This window comes from Rhagoletis zephyria, unplaced genomic scaffold (assembly GCF_001687245.7).
Source record: "Rhagoletis zephyria isolate East Lansing unplaced genomic scaffold, Rhagoletis_zephyria_1.1 Rzeph_scaffold_03533, whole genome shotgun sequence".
Classification (NCBI taxonomy): Eukaryota; Metazoa; Arthropoda; class Insecta; order Diptera; family Tephritidae; genus Rhagoletis; species Rhagoletis zephyria.
The window spans coordinates 26989-46958 of NW_016160616.1; the positions used below are offsets into that span (position 1 = coordinate 26989).

General features: G+C 34.6%; 1 protein-coding gene across 2 annotated transcripts; it reads left to right on the forward strand.

Annotated features, from left to right (window-relative positions):
• Positions 1–5629: 5629 nt before the first annotated feature.
• On the forward strand, positions 5630–17898 carry LOC108369186 (MOG interacting and ectopic P-granules protein 1-like). Of its 2 annotated transcripts, none has more exons than XM_017624214.1 (7): positions 5630–5691; positions 10705–13295; positions 13648–13926; positions 13987–14253; positions 14309–14488; positions 14557–14941; positions 16768–17898. In XM_017624214.1, the coding sequence occupies exons 2-7, from the start codon at positions 10740–10742 to the stop codon at positions 16770–16772; spliced, it is 3672 nt and encodes a 1223-aa protein (XP_017479703.1). In that variant the 5' UTR covers positions 5630–5691; positions 10705–10739; the 3' UTR covers positions 16773–17898. The 2 variants fall into 2 exon arrangements, with proteins under 2 accessions (XP_017479703.1, XP_017479704.1); XM_017624215.1 differs by lacking the exon at positions 5630–5691 and adding an exon at positions 6141–6159.
• Positions 17899–19970: the final 2072 nt, after the last annotated feature.

The following is a 19970-nucleotide window of genomic DNA, read 5'->3' on the forward strand; positions in this document are numbered from 1 at the left end:
GATAATCAAAAAACAAAACCGACTTCAATTCTCATTAAAAAAAAATTATAGAAATCGGTAACGTGGTACAAANGCGCTTCTAGTACATTTAGACCCAGTACTGGTTCGCGATAAATCTCTTTTGCATGCAAGCAACTGGCGAATTTAACATGGCGATGTCCTAGGAAGTGTCAATTGCCCCCCGCTGCACCCTTTTTCGATAGTCCCGAACTAGTCCTAAATTCTATAGTTCCGAACCAGTTCTAAAATCGGCAGACGAAAGAAAAAAGTATCATGATTTTTCAATCTTTTTGGTTCTTCCGTGTGTGCGATTTTAAGTTATTTTGGAAGAACGGTGTTTTCAATTTGAAATTAAATTTCTTTGAATGATTGTAAGAAATGTACGTATACATACCTTTAGCTGTAGTTGAGTTTGCAGAGGTGCTCGCTGTTATTTCTTAGATTCCAGACGGACCCAAGATGTTGAAATGTTAACACAAATCTTAGTTTTCTATTACCAAGCTATGAAAAAGCATCTGCGAAGCACAGAATAGAAGCGTATTTGAACGAAAAAGCCGCCGAACACATATCTATGTAAAGTATCTATGTAAAGTAAGATCTAGTTCGTTCTGCATCCCTTTTTCTATACTTTCGAACCATTTCTAAATTCGTCACTTTAGATATAGATTTCTAGTGAAAAAAATGGAAAAAATTAGTTTTTTAAAAGTACCAGTGGGGATCAAGTTCCTATCGGACTAGATCCTTTTTGGCGATAAAGACCAAGTACGGAACTAGAAATTAGATTCACTAGTCCGCGGTTTCCCTGCAGGGACCATATAATAAATAATAAATAAATGGGTTTGAAAGTTGTATAATATTTCATTAGTAACAAAACAAAAGACAGTAATTAAATTTATACGCGTTTAACAATACTTTAGCGTGTATATATATGCTAAAATAACTTAAGGCATGTCGAAAAAACCTCGATGCAAAAAAAGGTTAAGTAAACATATTGTGTGGTGTTCATAATACTAGTGGCATAAATAAAAGAAACGCCTTATTTCAACCAGCTTAGTCTATATTCCTTTTCTCTTTTAATATTTAATTTTTTTTTTATAAAAGTCTACCTGATTTTATATATAATTAACTGCATTTAAATGCGCATTTAAAAATTTGTGTAAAAATTATAAAAATGCAAAAAAAATTTGCCAAAATTTCTAACTTTACTCAGCATTTTTAGGTTCGCAGTTTTATAGCCCATTAAATTAAAGTAGGATAAAATGAAGTTTAATGCAGTTACAAAATACCGTTGATTTTAACGAACTTTTTAAACGATGCTAGGCATTTTCTTCTATTTAAACAAAATGCCGGACATACTTTGTATGGAAGAAAATGCGTGACACCGCCAGCAAAAAAATTATTAAAAATCAACGTTACTTTTAGTCACTTGAAACTTGCACTTTATCCTCCTGTAGTTTAATGGGCTATACTTATAAAATTGCGTACATATAATTTTTCTAAAAATTCTGAGTAAAAAGATTGAAACAGTTTGAAACAAAAAAAAATTCAAAACACCAAGCAATCAATATACTCACGACACTATGGGTCAAATATAGTAAAACTGCGTTTTTAGTTTTACAATTTTTTTATTGGAACTTTATAATTTCAAAGATATGATGGATTCTAAAAAATGATTTAAAAAATTCAGTGCAACGTAGAATAAAAATGGGTACCAAATGAAAGAGAAAATTCTGTAGGATTAAAGAAAAAAAATTTTTTTGGGTTCACAAGGACGACAGGTATTGAAATGCCCTTTTAATCAATATTATTTTTTTTTTAACTAATTAAGTTAGAAGGACTATATTCGAGGACGGTCTAAAATTTATATTAGTCCTTAACATATAATTTTTTCAAAATAAATATTGCAAATTTTCAAGGATACAAGTTTTAAGGACATTTTCAATATCTTGTGCGCCCAAAAATTTAATCAGTTGTTTCTCTACAAAATTTTCTCCGGACGGCAGAGAGAACAGATAAAAACGCAATTTTACTGCATATATTTGGGCCATGGCTTCGCGAATATATTGATTTTTTTGTTGTATCTAAAATTGCCTGTCGCACGGTGTTAAATATGTATATGTATAATTAGCTAGACATATGTAAAAAAATATTAAATTTTAAATAAAAAAGAAATATAGCGACTACTGCAAATTACAAATCCCGGGATTGTCGGGACTTAAAAAGAATTTCATAAATTAATAAAAATATATATATATTTTTTTAACATACCTAGTTCATACAACAAACAAAAAGTATATGTACATATAAATAAAGGTTTACAACAGGAAGGAACATTTCAGGTATGCAGTTTAGTAACAGCCCATTTAATTTTAGTAGCTCAAAATTATGGTTGGTTTTTGACAATTTTTTTCCGTATAATGTTGCGCATTTTTTCCATATGAAAAGCTTGCATTACATGGAAAAACTGCACAAGGTCGACGCGTCGTCAAAAAAATCTTTTTCAAAAATCGCCGAATATTTTGGCCGCTTCAAACTTGCACATTAAATTAAATGGGCTATCAAACTGCATACCCTAAACTTTATTAAAATGTTTGAAATTTTGATGAATGTTTGAAAATTTTGTTTATATAGTTCTTGTCACAGTGTGAATCATATAAAAAAAAATCTACTTTTTATCACCACGATAAGTTTTTCGTAACCACAAGAATAGTTTCACTCCATCTCTCTCTTTCGCTCTCTTTACAACGAAATTTTTCTAGTAGTCGAAACTACTACTACTCGATCCAAACAAGGTTTCAAATGGGAAGAGTAAAGTGATATAATATTTAAGACAATGTTGTTATTGTTAAAAAAAAAAACATTTCATGTGAATAAAAAATATGCAGTCGCTTTTCCTTATAATTTCGGGTATTTTGCTTAATTTTGGTCTAAAGCTAAATACATTCAAAAATAGGGTCATTCCATGTAATGGAGGAAAACGATATAAATTTATATATGCCCTAATTATCTTTATTTCAGAAGTATCCTCTTTCTAAATGACTGCGTTTCATTAATCTGTTGAAAAATATTAAAAAAAATTTTGTCTATGCAAACTTTTATTTCATGCATAATAACTTTATACCAGTCACAAGGATATGTCCCACCAGTCACAACTTTAATTATTTTTTAATATTTCTTTGAAGATTATATAAACCTAGTTTTAATTGAAAACAATAGCGTATAATTCATATTTTACAACACAAAAACATCGTTCGTCAAGATTAAGTGTTTTTGCTTAAACTCATCATCTCAAGGGTGAAATAGAGTTCTTTTCAGTGTTAGTTACGTAAAACTAAGAAATCGTATGGCATTTTTGTTAAAGAAATTTTATACATTACATAGTATAGTTATATGTTAAAAAATCTTTTGCTATTGTATAAGTTCCGACGACATAGTTATAATTCACAATTGATCACATTGTGGAGTAAAATGTCCCACCAGTCACAATGGAATGGCCCAGTACACATATTATGTATTTTAATTCTACTTTTTGAGGACTAACTTATTACGAACATAGTCTGGTACCTACTTTTATGAGGAATATCCAAACCTGCAACAAAAGCTCTAAATTTTCTGCAAGTGGAGGTCTTGTATGCATACGTATGTATATTTTTACATTTGAACATACATATGTACATGCATTAGTTCTTATGGATGTACTAATGTATGTATATACAAACTATGTACTGGGTCTTACTAGCTCAGCGCGCCATCAAACAGCTACATAGGCAGAAAGAGCAACAACCAAAGATACACCACAGTCATCTATTTTGTTTTGTTTGCCGCTTTCGCATGTTGTTTTTTACCTAATTGACATTTTACGATACGAAACCAAAGCAGCTGCCATCAGAAACATAGACGGCATTTGAGCATTCTGTTTGTGATACTCACCGGAAAACAAATGCGAATGTCAAATAAGCAATAGCCCGGCAACAATTTGCCACCACGGCCGGTGAGAATCCGGCACAAAACTCAGTGTTGCTTTACTTGTCAGAAGTAAGAACAGGAAACGGACATGCAATATTATCAAAGAAAACAAATAGCTCTATTGAAATACTTGTGGGTTGACCAGAAATCTGCACACAGCGCTTTGCTTTTTCGTGAACATTGATTGTCAAAATTCTTTGCGTTTTTTCTCAAATAATCTCTAGCAGCACACATAATTTTTTACAGTTTATAAACAGGTTTTTCTATTGGAATTTTAACTATTAATTCCATTCAACTTATGTACATAAGCATACATTTCAATGATGGTTCACAAAGTGCAGTAAACTTCAGAAAGTCTCATACAAAATAGAATTAATTTGTCGTCAATTGATCTCTGGGTGAAAGAGATTTCATTTCCAAATATATCCGTTTTAAACAGTTTATTTGGCTGAGCTCTTAAGTAAAATACTGAATGAGTGGGGGGCCCGCATTTATGCTCGAATTAAAAGGCATTTTATTTACTAAAATAAGTATATTGAATAACAAGTAGGAATACCCCAGTGTTGATAATTTCGATACATTTGTACTTTTTTGATACAATTTCAAGTGCTTTCTACTCTCCTACTACCCAGCACTTTTTAGTACAATTTCATCTGTAGCCAAAATTTGGCAGTACTTGATTCGTTAAATTATACGGCACTGTTTTGATTAATTTCTAAAGTAATAAAATTAGAATCGCATAAAATTAATATACGAGACGTGTATTGTGTAGCAGAAGCAGAATTGGTCATTTGCCAAAACAATTAAAAACCAAAATAGGAAGATATTCTAAATTTTAGAAAAAAGCGTAAAACAATTTTGTGTAAATTTTTGTCGTACTATGAAGAATTTTAACGACGAAGCTCTAATTTGGGCTTCAAAGCTGAAATCTTCCTCTGTGTTATCAGGAAATATGCAAATCATTGTTCCACTTATACACTTATTGTTTCAGATGTGTGAAATTGCTAGAATACAACAACACATAACTTAGGACTGAACATCTTGATTTAAAAAATTTTGTCAACCTCAATATTTGTGATTTTGGTTAAAAATAAGAATCACCAAAAATATTTTAAACGAGCCAATGTTTTCAAACACAGACAACATCGCTCAAGGATTGTTGTCGATTGCACATTCTTCATCTTCTTCATGCAAAAATTAATAAAAACAAAATGTCGAAATGAACTTCAAGTAGAAACTATTTCCTCTTTAATAAATAGAGAATATCTTAATTCTAATGGAAAATGCTGTTATAACATAGCATTCATAAAAACTTCTGACACAGTGAAACTACGAGTAATTATTTACTGGATTAGTAATTTTTTGGAACTTACTTAACTTTTTGGAAGAGCAAGATTATCCTTTATCAACCTTAACCTTCATCATGTACCGCCCTAATTTAAAAAGAAAAAATATCCATAAGATTAGGAAATCAGTTTAAATATTCAATACGACTTGTAGAATATTTGAAAAATCTTCCGCCAAATTGAACAAAAGCATTTTAGCTCAATAAAATTATATAGGGTTGCCTATTTTTTTTAATTTCGACCTCTTATTACTCCAACGCTATTCGTACAGCAGAGCAGCAACCCTGGTTGCAACTAGTTATATTGGCTTTCCAAGCTGATTACGCTCTCGCGCCATTCTGATGTCTTCAGTAGGTATCATACGTTGGCAACGAGTACGGTGAGCGATTGTATTTTTATTTACTTCATCTGATCTTAGCCGCCTCCAATCACTGGTTACTTTTAAGTAAAATTCTTACATTTCTGTGCTAATACATATATATGTATGTATTACCAACCACTCATCAGCTTTGATATCTGACTACAGGAGCGCTATGAACACCAAATAATAACAAAATGTGACTAGCAAGAAAAACAGGCAAATATAGTGGCGGATGCAAAAACAAAGAGGGTTCAGAGGACAGAACAAGCTGTCGGCTTGTAGGGTAGCGTAACCAAAACGACAGCGTTTGGACACGCTCAAAAAAGATTTTGTGCAAATGTAGTGAAAACCAAAATGTTACGAAAAATATTTAGTACTTATGTATATATGTATTTTGTTTTTAACTAAAAAAAGTATCATCAGAAGATGCATGTGAAAGCCTTTGCCGCGGCTAAAAGTTAGCACTTCATCTTGTAAATTTTTCAGGTACATACATATACATATGTACATATCGCTGATTTACATCAATAGTGTCATAACTCAAAAAAGCTAAACTCGAGAAAAACGGGTTTAAAGTTTTTAATTTATATATACTCCCTTAGTAAAAATTAATACATATTTTATTCTAGTGAGATACAGGTAGCTTGAAATTTTTACACAACATAGAAGAATAGGGTAGCGGTAATTTCTGCATACTCGACTCAAAATTTATTTTTTTTTATTATGACATTATTGAAGCGATATATAATTATGTATATACAAATATGTATGTACATATATTTGACTGAGTGTTTTTTTTTGCTTGCAGCTATACTATGTATGTATACAAACGTGTATCTGCAAATCAAATGGAAACCGGGAATGCAAAATTAGATACGAATTATTACTTAAAAAATTGTTTTTAATAATATGAATAATGTGTAAATAATGCATAAATATGTATTTACATAGCAGCATGCATACGTATGTACATACATAACGTATTTTTTTCTGCAAGAGTGCCATAATCAAAAACTGGAGAAAATGAATTTAAAGAATACAATTTACATACATACATAAGCTCCCATGATACAAATAAAGACCGATTTTGTCTTATTGAGCTATGGTCAATCCATGCAGCTAAGATATTTTTACACAAAATAGAAGAGACCGCCCATTACTGCATTTATTTTATATTTTGACACTTGCAGCAGAGACACGCTGTAATTTACTAAACAACAGCCAAAAAATGCAATTATTGCTCAGGAGATGCGTTCAAAGTTTCCAATTGACACTCATCATGGTGAAAATAGAGATATGTACATTTTCGCTCCTCATGCGGAAACTACTTAGACATTGAAATTTCTGCACAATATGAAGCATGCTTTAAAATCATGAGGCCATTATTATACCAAAATTCCATTTTTTTTATTAATCCTAAAAGTCTTTTAGTACAGTATCGGACATACGGTGGTCGAAAAAATTATACATTTGACAAGCTTTAAGAACTTGGGTCATATGCATAAGATCTTAGCAATTGCTTTTTCTTAAAATTTCATACATAAATTTATTTGAACGAAATGAGTGAAGGTCTGAAATTTTAAGAAAAGCATTTGCTTAGGTTTTATGCACACGGCCCCTTATTTCCTTTTTAATGTTGTTTTTTTTTATAAAAATATAATTTATTCTTTAACAAACCCAGTCTAAATCCAGTTTCAAACTTTGTGCGATATTAAAAAAAATTAAACAAACTTTTTGTTAAAATTTCTAGCTTTTCTAATTAGACTTCCTAGAAAGATTCTGAGTATGCAGTTTTGTAGCTCATTGAATTCTAGTCGAATAAAGTATAAGTTTCAAAGGGCTAAAAATTACCGTTAATTTTTTAGAATTTTTTTCGTCGAAGATAAAAATAAATTGTGTTTATTCGTTATATGGAAGCAAATGGGGGAAAAAAATCTAAGAAATTAACGCTAATTTTCAGCCATTTGAACCTTGTACTTTATTGTACTCAGAATCTTTCTAGGAAATCTAATTAAAAATGCTCGTAATTTGTGCAAAAGTTGGTTGATTTTTTTTTTTAATTAAATAATAAAAAATATGATATGTTACAACTTGTCAAAATGTGGTGCGGCTATATTTTTTTTCGACCACTGTATCATTCACCGTATGTTTATGTACTTATTCTTAAGAATTTTAATTTAAAATATTGTTCGATCTATAACACAAAAATTGCACAAAGTTCATAAAAATTAATCAAACTTCAAAAAATTTTCATCAAAATTTCAAACCTTTTATTCAGAATTTTAAGAAAATTTTCGAATATGCAGTTTTGTAGCCCATTCAATTTTAGTATGATAAACTGCAAGTTTCAACACACCAAAATTTCCATTGATTTTGTTGAATTTTTCTTGTCGGGGGTGTTGCGCATTTTCTTCCACAAAAAAATAGTTTTTGTTCATATGTTATAAAAAAGAAAGCACTGAACACCACAGCATGGTTGATAAAATTGAGTACATTGTGGAGGCAAACATATGTATATCAAAGAGCTCTTGTAGTGTTACGAACTCCTATGCTCCTAGTTTGGCGTTTTTGCTCCTCATTAAAGCTGGATATCTGCAAAGAAGGTGCTCTACTGTGGGTGCCTGGGTAGCATATCTTTTAGTAGTTTACAGTAAGCTATGATCTTATATACCTACGTACATACTATTTATATATACAAGTACCAATGATATTACAGTGCTCTATTTTAGAAACTACTTATTTACATTCATTATATACATATATGTACATATTATGTAACTGCTTGTATTATATGTACTATGTAGTCGCCCGTACATACATAAATATGTATACATAGATACATAAAATACATATTTACGTGCACTCAAACTGTCTCAACAAATATTGTACTTAGTATATATGGTTATGTATGTTCCTATATTAAATGATATAGCTATCATACATACATACATATGTATATGCACCAACTTCTAGTTTTTGCCCCTTAAAAGCGCTGCTAGTGTAAGTTTCCTGTTTCTATCTATCGTTATAAAGTTAGATGGAGCCAAAAACTTACTTGTGTACATATATACATACATACATACAGATACGCAAACATACATATACACATTTGTAGATATATACAGCCATCTACGTATAGATACACATTAGTTTTTTCTTCATTATCTACTATATACATATGTACATAAGTATATGCATGTGCACGCAAATGCATAGGTTTAAATATCTACAAACATCTACAATTTTTACGTAAGTACATATATGTATATACCTTCATACATATGTACATATGTATATACGTTTTCAATACCTGTATATTGGATGTTTTAGTTTGTATATCATATAAATACATATCGCCGTTTCAAATACAAAACCGCGTATCAACAAAATGCAAAACTGCGTATGTGAGGTTGCATAAATTATTTGCTAGAAAGAGTGAAAACAATCATATTTCAAAATGGTTCTATTTTTTTTTAAGCAATCGCATTTCTGGCTAGTATGTTGCAGGACGAATGGATAGGGATTCAGCCAAGAACTTGTGTGAGCAAATCCAATTTTTGGCAGCAAATGTCAGTTACGCGGTTTTGCAGAATGACGATACGCGGTTTTGTACTTTTAAAAGACTATATGTATATACTATACATGTATCTGCACACAGATATTTATGTATGTGCCATTTTTTGAAAGTAAATATATTATATGTAAATACATATATACAAAAATGTACATACTATATATATATATGCATCTGCTTGCCAACGTTTTTGTAGAAAATCCAATATGGCGTCTAATCGTTTGTTTGTTCCTCCGTCGTTCCAACCGTCCGTCCGCCCGTTCACTTAATTCTCTTTTTTGCTTCTTTCCATCTTTTAACCCACCGTTCGTAGTCGGTGTCTTATGTTTGTACGCATGTTCGTACTTTCATACGTCCGTCCACAAGTAAGTCTAAAAGCGAGTTGTTCTACCATAAGCGATACTATATAAGTTCCAATTGGCGGCAAATTTAGCCGATTTCACCAAATTTATAGAGAATTTCCTGCGGCCTTTGCGATTTACAATTCATTATTTATTGTCTATATGTATGCACATATACATATATTAATGTATATGTACATATGTGTTCCCACATTTTTTTCTCCCACTCTTTCATAGCTTCTTCTTACCACTATATACTGAAATTTGCAGTCTGAACTAACTGATGTATCCATATATATATATATAATCTAATTGGTGTAATTTTACTTTAATATCATTATTTTATCTTTACTTTACTTTAATATCATTATTTTATCTAAACGTTCTATTAAAATAACTCGAACAAATAATAAATGTTCGTTAAATGCATATACATACGTATGTACATATATAGTTCCAAATAAGAATTAATTAATACATCGATATTTTAATTCATCATCATATAAAACATAATTTAACACTTAAAGTTGGATTTTTATTTTGTCGATCATTTTTGATTGTTTCAATTATATAACCGTTATTTTAAAATTTAATTTTTTTTTATAATAGAGTATTCAAAGCGATCATAAAAACGCAAGAAATCAAAATCTTAAAAAAATTATTCAATATAATCGAAAAAAGGAGTTCAATTTAACCGGTCAAATTATAGTTTTTATTATATACATAAATCATAGCCTTTAAGACCCAGTATCTTTGGTAGATTTTCCTAGGGTAGAAGTTCTATTTCAACAGAAACACCTTATGGCACCTGATACATAACCCGAGCTAGTTAAAATTTAAGTCACTTATATGTTGTGTTCCTCTACTCATACTCATTTGTTCTTGAATATACTTTGCCCAAGAATATCATATGTATGTACATATATTTTTGATTGTTCTTATACCATAAATTTTCAAACCTGACAGTAAGTTGACTCCAAATGTCAGAGCTTGAATATTGAAGTTGTTTGAGAATCCCTTACTTGAAAGCAAAGGCAATTTGATATTTACTAAAACTTTATTTAGTCCACATCATTGAATTGAGAATATTGAAAGAGATTTTCCTTTCATTTGCAGCTGAATTTGGTGGAAACTAAAAACTCTGCAAACAAATGACTGAAGTCGATGGTATCATGCCGGAGGCAACCACGCAACCCGTTTCCTCAACTCTCACCATAACTGAGGATCACTCAGCGCCTACAAGTTACACCGAAGGTAGTGCTTCGGCAATCATCCCCAACGACGGGCAGCAATTAAAAGATCAGCAGAATGGTGTAAACAAAATTATTAAAAGTCGAGTTTCAGACGTCGACTGTCATAACGAACAAATGGACGTTGATTGCGCCGACACCGAGGAAGATGATTCTCAAATGACGGCCTCATCCACTACAGAAAACGGACTTGGTGGTGGTGAAGACAGCAAGATAACAGCTTGCGCGAATGATGGCCCTAAACAATCCAGTAATGATACGAAAGCCGATGCGTCCACCCCAGCAACTGTTCCCATTATTGCAACTGTGAAACAAAGTTCAACAACTATATCCAATGACGAATTACAAAACTCCAATACATGCACGGACAAATCAGCTGGCGGCGAAAGTGACGCAGATGTAGACGACACGCAGCGCTCGCGAAGCACTTTGGGAGAAGCAAGTGATCCTAAAGACAACAGTAATGCTCCGAGCGAAAACGTAGAAAGGCCAGCCACAGTTAGCAGCAACACCGATAGCGTCAGTGAAGTAGAGGGCGCCGATACCACCAGTCAGGATGAGAAGGAAGTCAAGTGTCAGGAACTCCAAGCAAATTCCACAAAAGGAGAGAATGATGACAGCAGGAGCGGTGAATGTCATGAAGCAATGGATATTTCGGGGGATCCACTTGCGATCAGCAATGAGATAAAGTCGAAATCTCAAAAGAAAGAAAACGGTATTTCAAAGAGTGACGCTAGTGGCTTTGTTGATCTAGGAGACGACTCGGACGATGAAGTGATAACAGTTCCTAAAGGGACTACCGCTGATACAACACTGAACATCTCTGAAAACAGTACCGCAACGCCGAAGGCTAGTTCAGTACGTAAAACGCGATCGATCTGTAGTGACTCGGATGGTGCCGTAGTTATTGCATCGGATTCAGATACAGAAGCAAATACAACGTCTACAAAACCGAAACCATCTGATGAAACACAAATCATAGATGATGATGAAGATGATGATTGTGTAGTAATAGAAGACGACACACCGGCGCCAACGGTAAACGATCTAAGTAAGCGCAAAAGTTTAGCCATTGATTCACCACAACACTCTGATGATTCACAGCCGCCAAGTAAGCGTCTGCGTAACGTGGGGTCGGGTACCAATACCAATCAAATATCGATCAAAGATGCAAGATCACTCTTGGCTCAAGATACAGCCGCCGCCACTGCAGCTGCTGTTGCCGCTGCTAAGAAAGTGGCTGAGAGTAATGTATATCCTGTGAATATAACGCCAGCAGCTGGCGTTGTACTACCCAGCGGGCCACCAAAACTCATACCCGTAATACCAGTTGGCATGCCAATAGCGAGCTCCGCAATCGCCAACACATCATTTTCAGGGCTCAATGCCGCAAATTTACTTCCAGGTCTCACTGACGATATGTTTGTTCTGGAGGCGCCTTCATTTATCGTTCCCTATATATATGAGAAACCGCCTGCAGACAATCTCAAAAATATTGTTAAAAATATCGAAGACACATATAAATTGACAAAAGAAGATCTCGCCGAGGTCGATAAAGAGGATGAATTTGACATGATCACAGAGCAAAATAAGGAGGATAAGGAAGAGAAAACTAGCAAAAAGAAGAAACGGAGACGTGGTGGTGACGAGCCTGATGAATCTTGGTCTGAGGAATCGGATGAAGATGATGACGATGACGATGATGATGATTCGGAGTCCGGGCTGCGCACTAAAGTGTTAATAAAGGAAGCCGGCGATGATTTTCCAGCACTGAAAGGCGCTATTAAGCCAACAGCGGCACTTGTCCAATCACCTAGTTCATCAGCACAAAACGCCAGTGTGGCCTCCAAACTCGGGCAAGATAATTATTTCGAAAGTCCATTGGGTAAATTTTTCATGGACATCGGTGTGGGCCAGGTGCAAGAGTTTGTTCAGTCCGATTTGATACGATTGCAAAAACGTAAAATGCGCAAAAGTCTTGGCAAAAACATTACAGAATTCGAACGTGCTATATCAGCACTATCAGGCAACTTGGAGGCATCTCGAAAGAAGAACACGCCATTCAAATTTACTATGAAACGATGTGAGTTTTGCAATTTCAAGTCCGAGTCTGCACTTGCGATGGCCAATCACTACGAAACGCCACATATGAATGGCCCCTTGTATAAGTGTAACTTTTGTCCTTTCGAGATTCGCAATGCTACCGAAATTGTTTATCACATGGAAGCGATACATAATATCAAAGCGCGTCTTATCAAACCCTTGCCGTATCATCAGTGCCCGAACTGTGGCTTTGAAGACAACGGTAAAGCAAAATTAGGCCGCCATCAACCAGTTTGTGCGAAGAAATTCCGGCCTGAAATAAACTTGGCACCGCCTGCTGACTGGGAAGCTCCAGCGAAGATACCACGAATCAAGCCACGTCACGGACTTGTGGGCACTGCGACGGCATATCAGGTAAACTGAGTAATGTTTTTTTTTATATATGGTTCTTCGCGCCGAAGATAGGCTTTATAGTAGTTATAAATAATAGGGTAAAGAGATCAACAAATAGACTATGGAGAAGAGAGCTCAAAATGTAGTGGAGGCGAACTCAAAACACATAATCAAATTTATATTAATTTTGTAGATGTCTCGACTTCATTATAAAGTTATGTATATTCATGAACTTTTGCTCGTTGCTGTAAACTTTGCAATATGTGTAAACGTTTTGTTTTATTTTAATACTGTCTGTAGCTCACTAAAACCTAAATAGACCAGAATACGACTGGAGGCCATTTTTACCAACTTTCTTTTGTAATTATTTTAGGCTATGGCTGCTCAAGCTGCAGCACAAAAGGCAGCCCTTGCATCTATACAGCAACAGCAACAAGCAGCAGCACAAGCACGCAGCATGCAAGCGGCTGCGATGGCTGCCCAAAACGCAGCGAACAAAGCCCGCGGTCGCCCTACAACTATCGCGTCACAAAAAGCTGGTTCTTTGTCAACTGGAGCATTGCTTCGTGGGCCCGCACCTATAAGATCCCAAATGGCTACTAATGTGGTGCAACCCAATAACTATCAAGTACCAGGAGGGCAACTGTTGCAAGTATGTAAATGTTTGAATATATAATTGTTTGCAGAAGATAAACAAACCTTATTTCTATAGGCAGCCAATGCTTTTGCAAAAAAGACGCTTTCCGGTCAACCGAGTATTTCAATAACTCCACTACCTCGCCAAAACAATGCACAGCCGGTTGTGTCAGCACCGTCGACAAGCAAAATGCCCCCGGCTGGTATGAAGCCTGGTCAAAATCCAATGGGTGCTGGTGGTGGTAATAGCAAAGCACAGTTCGTCATCTGTGAAATATGCGATGGCTATATTAAGGATCTTGAACAGCTACGCAACCACATGCAATGGATGCACAAAGTGAAGGTAAGAGCTTTTATTTGAATCATACAATGCAATATTTTAATTTTTTCTTTTACAGATACACCCAAAAATGATATACAACCGACCGCCGTTGAATTGTCAAAAATGTCAATTTCGATTCTTTACCGACCAGGGTCTGGAACGGCACTTGTTGGGCTCTCATGGTTTGGTCACAAGCTCGATGCAGGAAGCCGCAAATAAGGGAAAAGATGCCGGCCGGTGTCCAGTTTGTGGCAGGGTAAATTTTTCTACATATTCTTGCTCTATACAAGTTTTTTTATACATTGTTATTATTTTCTGAAACAGATGTATCAATGGAAGTTATTGAATCACGTGTCGCGCGATCATCATATGACATTAAAACCTGCACATTTGTCATACAAATGTACAGTGTGTACCGCCACTTTCGGTATGTACAAACAATTCGAGACACATGTGTATACGGCGCATAGTACCGTCGCTAAGAAGGCTATGGATGGCAAGAAGAATAGTGCAGCTGCTGCGGCGGCCGGTGGTATGCCCAGCGGAAGTGGAATGGGCATTGGTGGTGGACTCAGTCATCAGCAGCGTAGTAATTTAATGGCAGCGAATGATTCGCTATTAAAACCGCTTAAAATAAATGATGAGATAACAATTATACCGCAGCCAGCGTCAAAGCCACGTATTACGAACATGGAAAGTCACATCATAGGTAGGAGACTAAAACAATAAAAAAGATAATTCGCAAACATATTTCATAGTAACATGTCTAACATGCATACTCAAAGATAATCAAAAAACAAAACCGACTTCAATTCTCATTAAAAAAAAATTATAGAAATCGGTAACGTGGTACAAAGTTAAGCTAACAGAAAACTATAAAAAATAGGATGGTCCGACGCCGGACTAATAATAGATTGGCGCTTACACATATGTTAGTGTTTGGCCGAGCTTCTCCTCCGATTTGTGACGTGCGCCTTGATGTTGTCACACAAAGAGGAGGGACCTACAAGTTTAACGTCGACTCCGAACGGCGATTGTATTTTTATGAGAAGCTTTTTTTCATGGCAGAAATACACGCGGAGGTTTGCCATTGCCTGCTAAGGGGCGACCGCTGTTAAGAAAAAGCCTTTTTCCTAATTTTTTTTCAATGTTGCTTTGACCAGGGCTTGAACCCAGGCGCTGCGGAGTGGAAGCGCGCACTGCTTACCACTACACCACAGCGGACGCCGGACTAATAGTTCACAAAATTGTTCTTTTGAACAACATTTGCTGCAAGAGTTTTATAATCCAAAAATAAATTTGAGTTCAGTATGCAGAAATGAAATCACCTTTTGTCCTGTGTTGTAGATTTCATAGCTGTATCGATAAAACATAAATCATTAGAAGAAAATCCCACGAAAATCGAAAAAAATTATGCTGAAGCGATAAAATCAGTGAGAGTTTATAATACCTTTAAAATAAAATATCCTTATGGCGAGCTTATTAATTCTTAAACTCCCAAGGAAACCAAAATGTTCATATAAAAATGGTAAAGGAATGCACTTTTCTAAATTTTTTATATACTTGCTTGCTATTTGTTCAAGTGACGGAAAAAATTAAAAATATTCATTCTATTAAAACCATTCTTTTTACTTCGCAACGGCATGTAAAAATGTTTTTTATAAGAGAGTTGAGAATTTCAGGGCGCCAGAAAAATGTTAACCAATGTCTCATAGTATTTTTAAGCATGGCCAGAAAAGTAGAAAATCATATAGCAGCTATTTTGGTGCCCGTTGGTAGGTGATGAACAGGGCCGAAAAGTTTAAGCTTTTGCTTGGAATTGCTTATTCAGGGTTTCAAAGCTTAATTTTAAGGATCATGCTGTCTCACTTTTTCCTTACGCAATAATGGAACGGGCATATATTTCTATTGAAAACAGGGATGTCTTGTACTCGTCGCAAACAAACTTTAGCAAACCATAGTAGAAAGCGTAGCAAATTTCTTAAGAACTTCGTACTGCTTAAGAAAATTTCGCTCAATAAATTTTTCTTTACAATTTCTTGGGATTTTATTTTATTCTTCGAACTAAGAAAAAGGTTTACAAATAATAACATAAAAAATATTTGGTGCTTATTAATCCGTAACTTCAATTGTATTTCTGCTTGGATACAAAAATTTAAAACCAATGGTTCGTCTCTACGAGAAGACATTGGTGTTATTAAAGAGATTAAAATTTCTAAGAAAAGGAGAATAACGAATATTAAAAAAAAAAAATTTAAACGAGAGAATCAAGCAACACTTGTATGTCCATTGTAATTTTCCAATCCTTGAAATAAACTGAATAAAAAACAAAACATTAAACTGTACTTAATTTTTGTTGTTTTGCGAGCATATTTACCAATGTTTTATGCTTATCTAAGCGCTTAAAATTAATTTTTCCGTGCTTATTTTTTTCGGCCCTGGCGATGAATGAAGCGTTTTCTGCATATCATATTGGCTTTTTTTCCATGTAGCCACATATGTATTTGCAAACTAAATCTTCTTGTTTCTTTTCAGATTAAACATGCTATAATTAAAATGCATTAGAACATATTAAATAGAATGTATGTATACAAAGGATAGTGAAAGAAAACCACGTGGTGGTAAGAGCGTTCTTTACATTTATCGATAAGGTCGCATTTCGTACTTTGCTTTGTTCCGATGCTACCACGATCCACAACCACACACCTGTTAAAGTAACTACATACCCCACATTGCTGCAACATACATACAAACAGCCGCAGCCCAGCTACGCTAAACCACAACTCAGCTTCGAGGGACAGAGAGCCCGGTCATCGTCATTCGATCAAGTGGACTGGATGTACTCCGCCCCAAATATTTTAAAAAACTACTTTTACACAACTTGTGTGACAGCAAAACACACTTAAATTGAAGGGGTGTGGTTGCTTCTATGGGGGGTGATAAAGCAAACACGCTTTGTGTGATTTTGCCGGTACATAAGTTTATTTATTAATTCTGTTAGTATGTAATAAAACTTTAAAGATGTGGAAAACCAGCGGTAAGCACATTAATGGCGTGTAAATTAGTAAAATAATAAAGGATAAAAAATAAAAGTATAAGTGAATATATATTAGTTTATAGAAAAATACAAATCACACACCACCCGAACTCACTCTCAGAATTAAAATAAAAAAAAAAATTTATTAAACTCTTGAACAACAAGTAGCTCAAAGAGTTTTTGGGAAGCTGAAACAAATTTGTTAATTTGAAAATATTTCTGTCAATCGTGTGTTCTGTGGTTCCAGAGGGGAAAGTTTGAGCCTTGAGTGAGTATAGCCTAGAGATAATGGACATAAAAAGCGCTAGAGCGAAGTAATTGAAGGATTTCGGTTGAAGAGTGTTTTACTTTTACACAGGATCAATGAATGCACGCACTTTCTTTGACAATTTTTTGTTAAATAAAAAATTCTTTAATCCGATCCCATTTTCCGTGGTATTTATTTCATAACAGGTTTGTTCTTACTCTTGCAACAACAGTAGTTCCAAGTTGCTGCAAATTTCTCAATAACAAGTAAGGACCACAATATGCTAATGAAAACTAATACTATATGCGCAAAGCATTATCATTCATACTGTATTAAAATCGCAAGGTTTAGGCAATGGCTGATTATAGCCCATTTGACTTAACATATAAATATATTATTTAATATATATATACGTACTCGTATAAGCCCTAATTATAACACCTATTTTTAAATAATGATTACAAATCCTAAAATCAAGTATGTATGTGCTTGTATGAAGAACATACATACTATACAAAGTATAAATAACGTTGAATTAAAGAAAAACAATTTAAGGTATACAGAACATAATTTTATGCTTTTATTTATATATTATACGTGTATATCATAATTTTAATTTCAATTTCTTACTTCACGTCATCAATGATAAATAATAAAACAAATAACGATTATAAAAGTTTTAAATAAAACCATTAGTTACTATTACAGAAGCAAAACAAAAATGTGTTTGTGAATTCAAATTACTGCATACATATTTACATAACAAGCATATTATATTTATATCCGAGCAAGCATAAATATAAAAAGGTTAAAAAATAAAAAGTGCACAATGGTATTCAGGCCGATTCTGAACAGAAACTCCTTGGGAGTTTTTTCTCTTTTCCCTTTCCTTCCATCATGTATAAAAATTCCCTGAGCGTTAAACGTAGTAGCCGACGTACTCTCCCGATACCCGCTATCGACGCCAGATAACAGGGCGGACGCGCCCGGCTGGATTGATGGGCACAATGCGATACTCACACACCCCTATTGCGAGTGTCGACTAGTGTTAGTCGATTATCGATTATCCGTGGTATTTTCAAAGTCGCTTTCTCGTTCAATAAGTGCGGGTGAATAGTTTATAGTCGCTCATCCTTTTACAAACCAACAGTTGTTGAAAAATGAGCGATAAACAACTATTCACAGTCGCTTATTGAACGGGAAATCGACATACACAATACCATGGAAAAGCGGTACTCGAATAGGAGTCGTTTATCTACTATTAGTCGACACTCGCAATAGGGGTGGCAGACTTGGGAAATCGTTACGGCCCGCGCCCAAAACAAGGGAATATGTGCCTCCTCGTCCTGGTGGAAAAATTCCCCCAAGTGGGTCGAACTAGTTCCGGTACGCCAGGCAACAACGCAAACGTCATCAAAACGCTCAACTCCAATTTTTCAATGATATATAGTACATATAATGCTAATGTCGATTGACTGAACCAGAAAAAAAGTTTGCCGTTCATCTCCGAAACCGAAGTATTTTTCCAAGGCAATTTCGACTAAGAAGGTTTCTTTGGTCGAACGTAGGGGTCGCTCATGCGTACGTTTCTGACGCACACTTTTAGTGGGAGAACGGATAGTCAAACTATCCTAAAATGGAATTTGTAAGCGGACAAAAATGCGAATTTCACCACTTTTTCCTTTTTCGGATCCATTTTCGGATTTTTTGCTGGCTGACTAGCTGTGCATGTACAGTTAAGTGCCGAAAATTGTTTTAAAACTGTTTTTCTAAAACTTTTCGTTCAATATGCTTTCCACTTCAGAGCACTTCACAGATGCTTTTTCATGGTTCGAAAAAAAATTAAGGAAGCGCCTGATGACATTCGAACGCTCATCTTCTAATAGCTAACTNTCTAAAACTTTTCGTTCAATATGCTTTCCACTTCAGAGCACTTCACAGATACTTTTTCATGGTTCGAAAAAAAAATTAAGGAAGCGCCTGATGGCATTCGAACGCTCATCTTCTGATAGCTAACAAATACTAGCTCGCTTCTGTGCACGCTCAGCCGCTGCCGACTACGTATAATACATGCTTTCAAATGTTCAGCTTGAAAACCATCATTTTCGAACGTTTTCCGGATACGAGGTTTAATGAAAATTGTAGTCGTTTTCTGTTGCTTTTCGGATACGAAAAATTGTACGAGTCCACACTCGTCAAAATTTACGTTTCTCTGTTGGCTGGGTGGGTAGGTCCGTTATCCGTTATGTGCATACATATCGTTACCTTAATTCACAAAGGCTCTAACCAACAAATTTTTGAAGTGAAACTTCTTTAGCGCCAGTTGGTTGGTTGGGTGTGAATTGGCAAATTCAACGGAAATGGTTGGGGCTGAACCAAATGCTTCTTGAGTGTATGCCATGGTATTAATTTAACAAAAACTTGCCAAAAAAAGGTTAAAGAATAACACTTAGA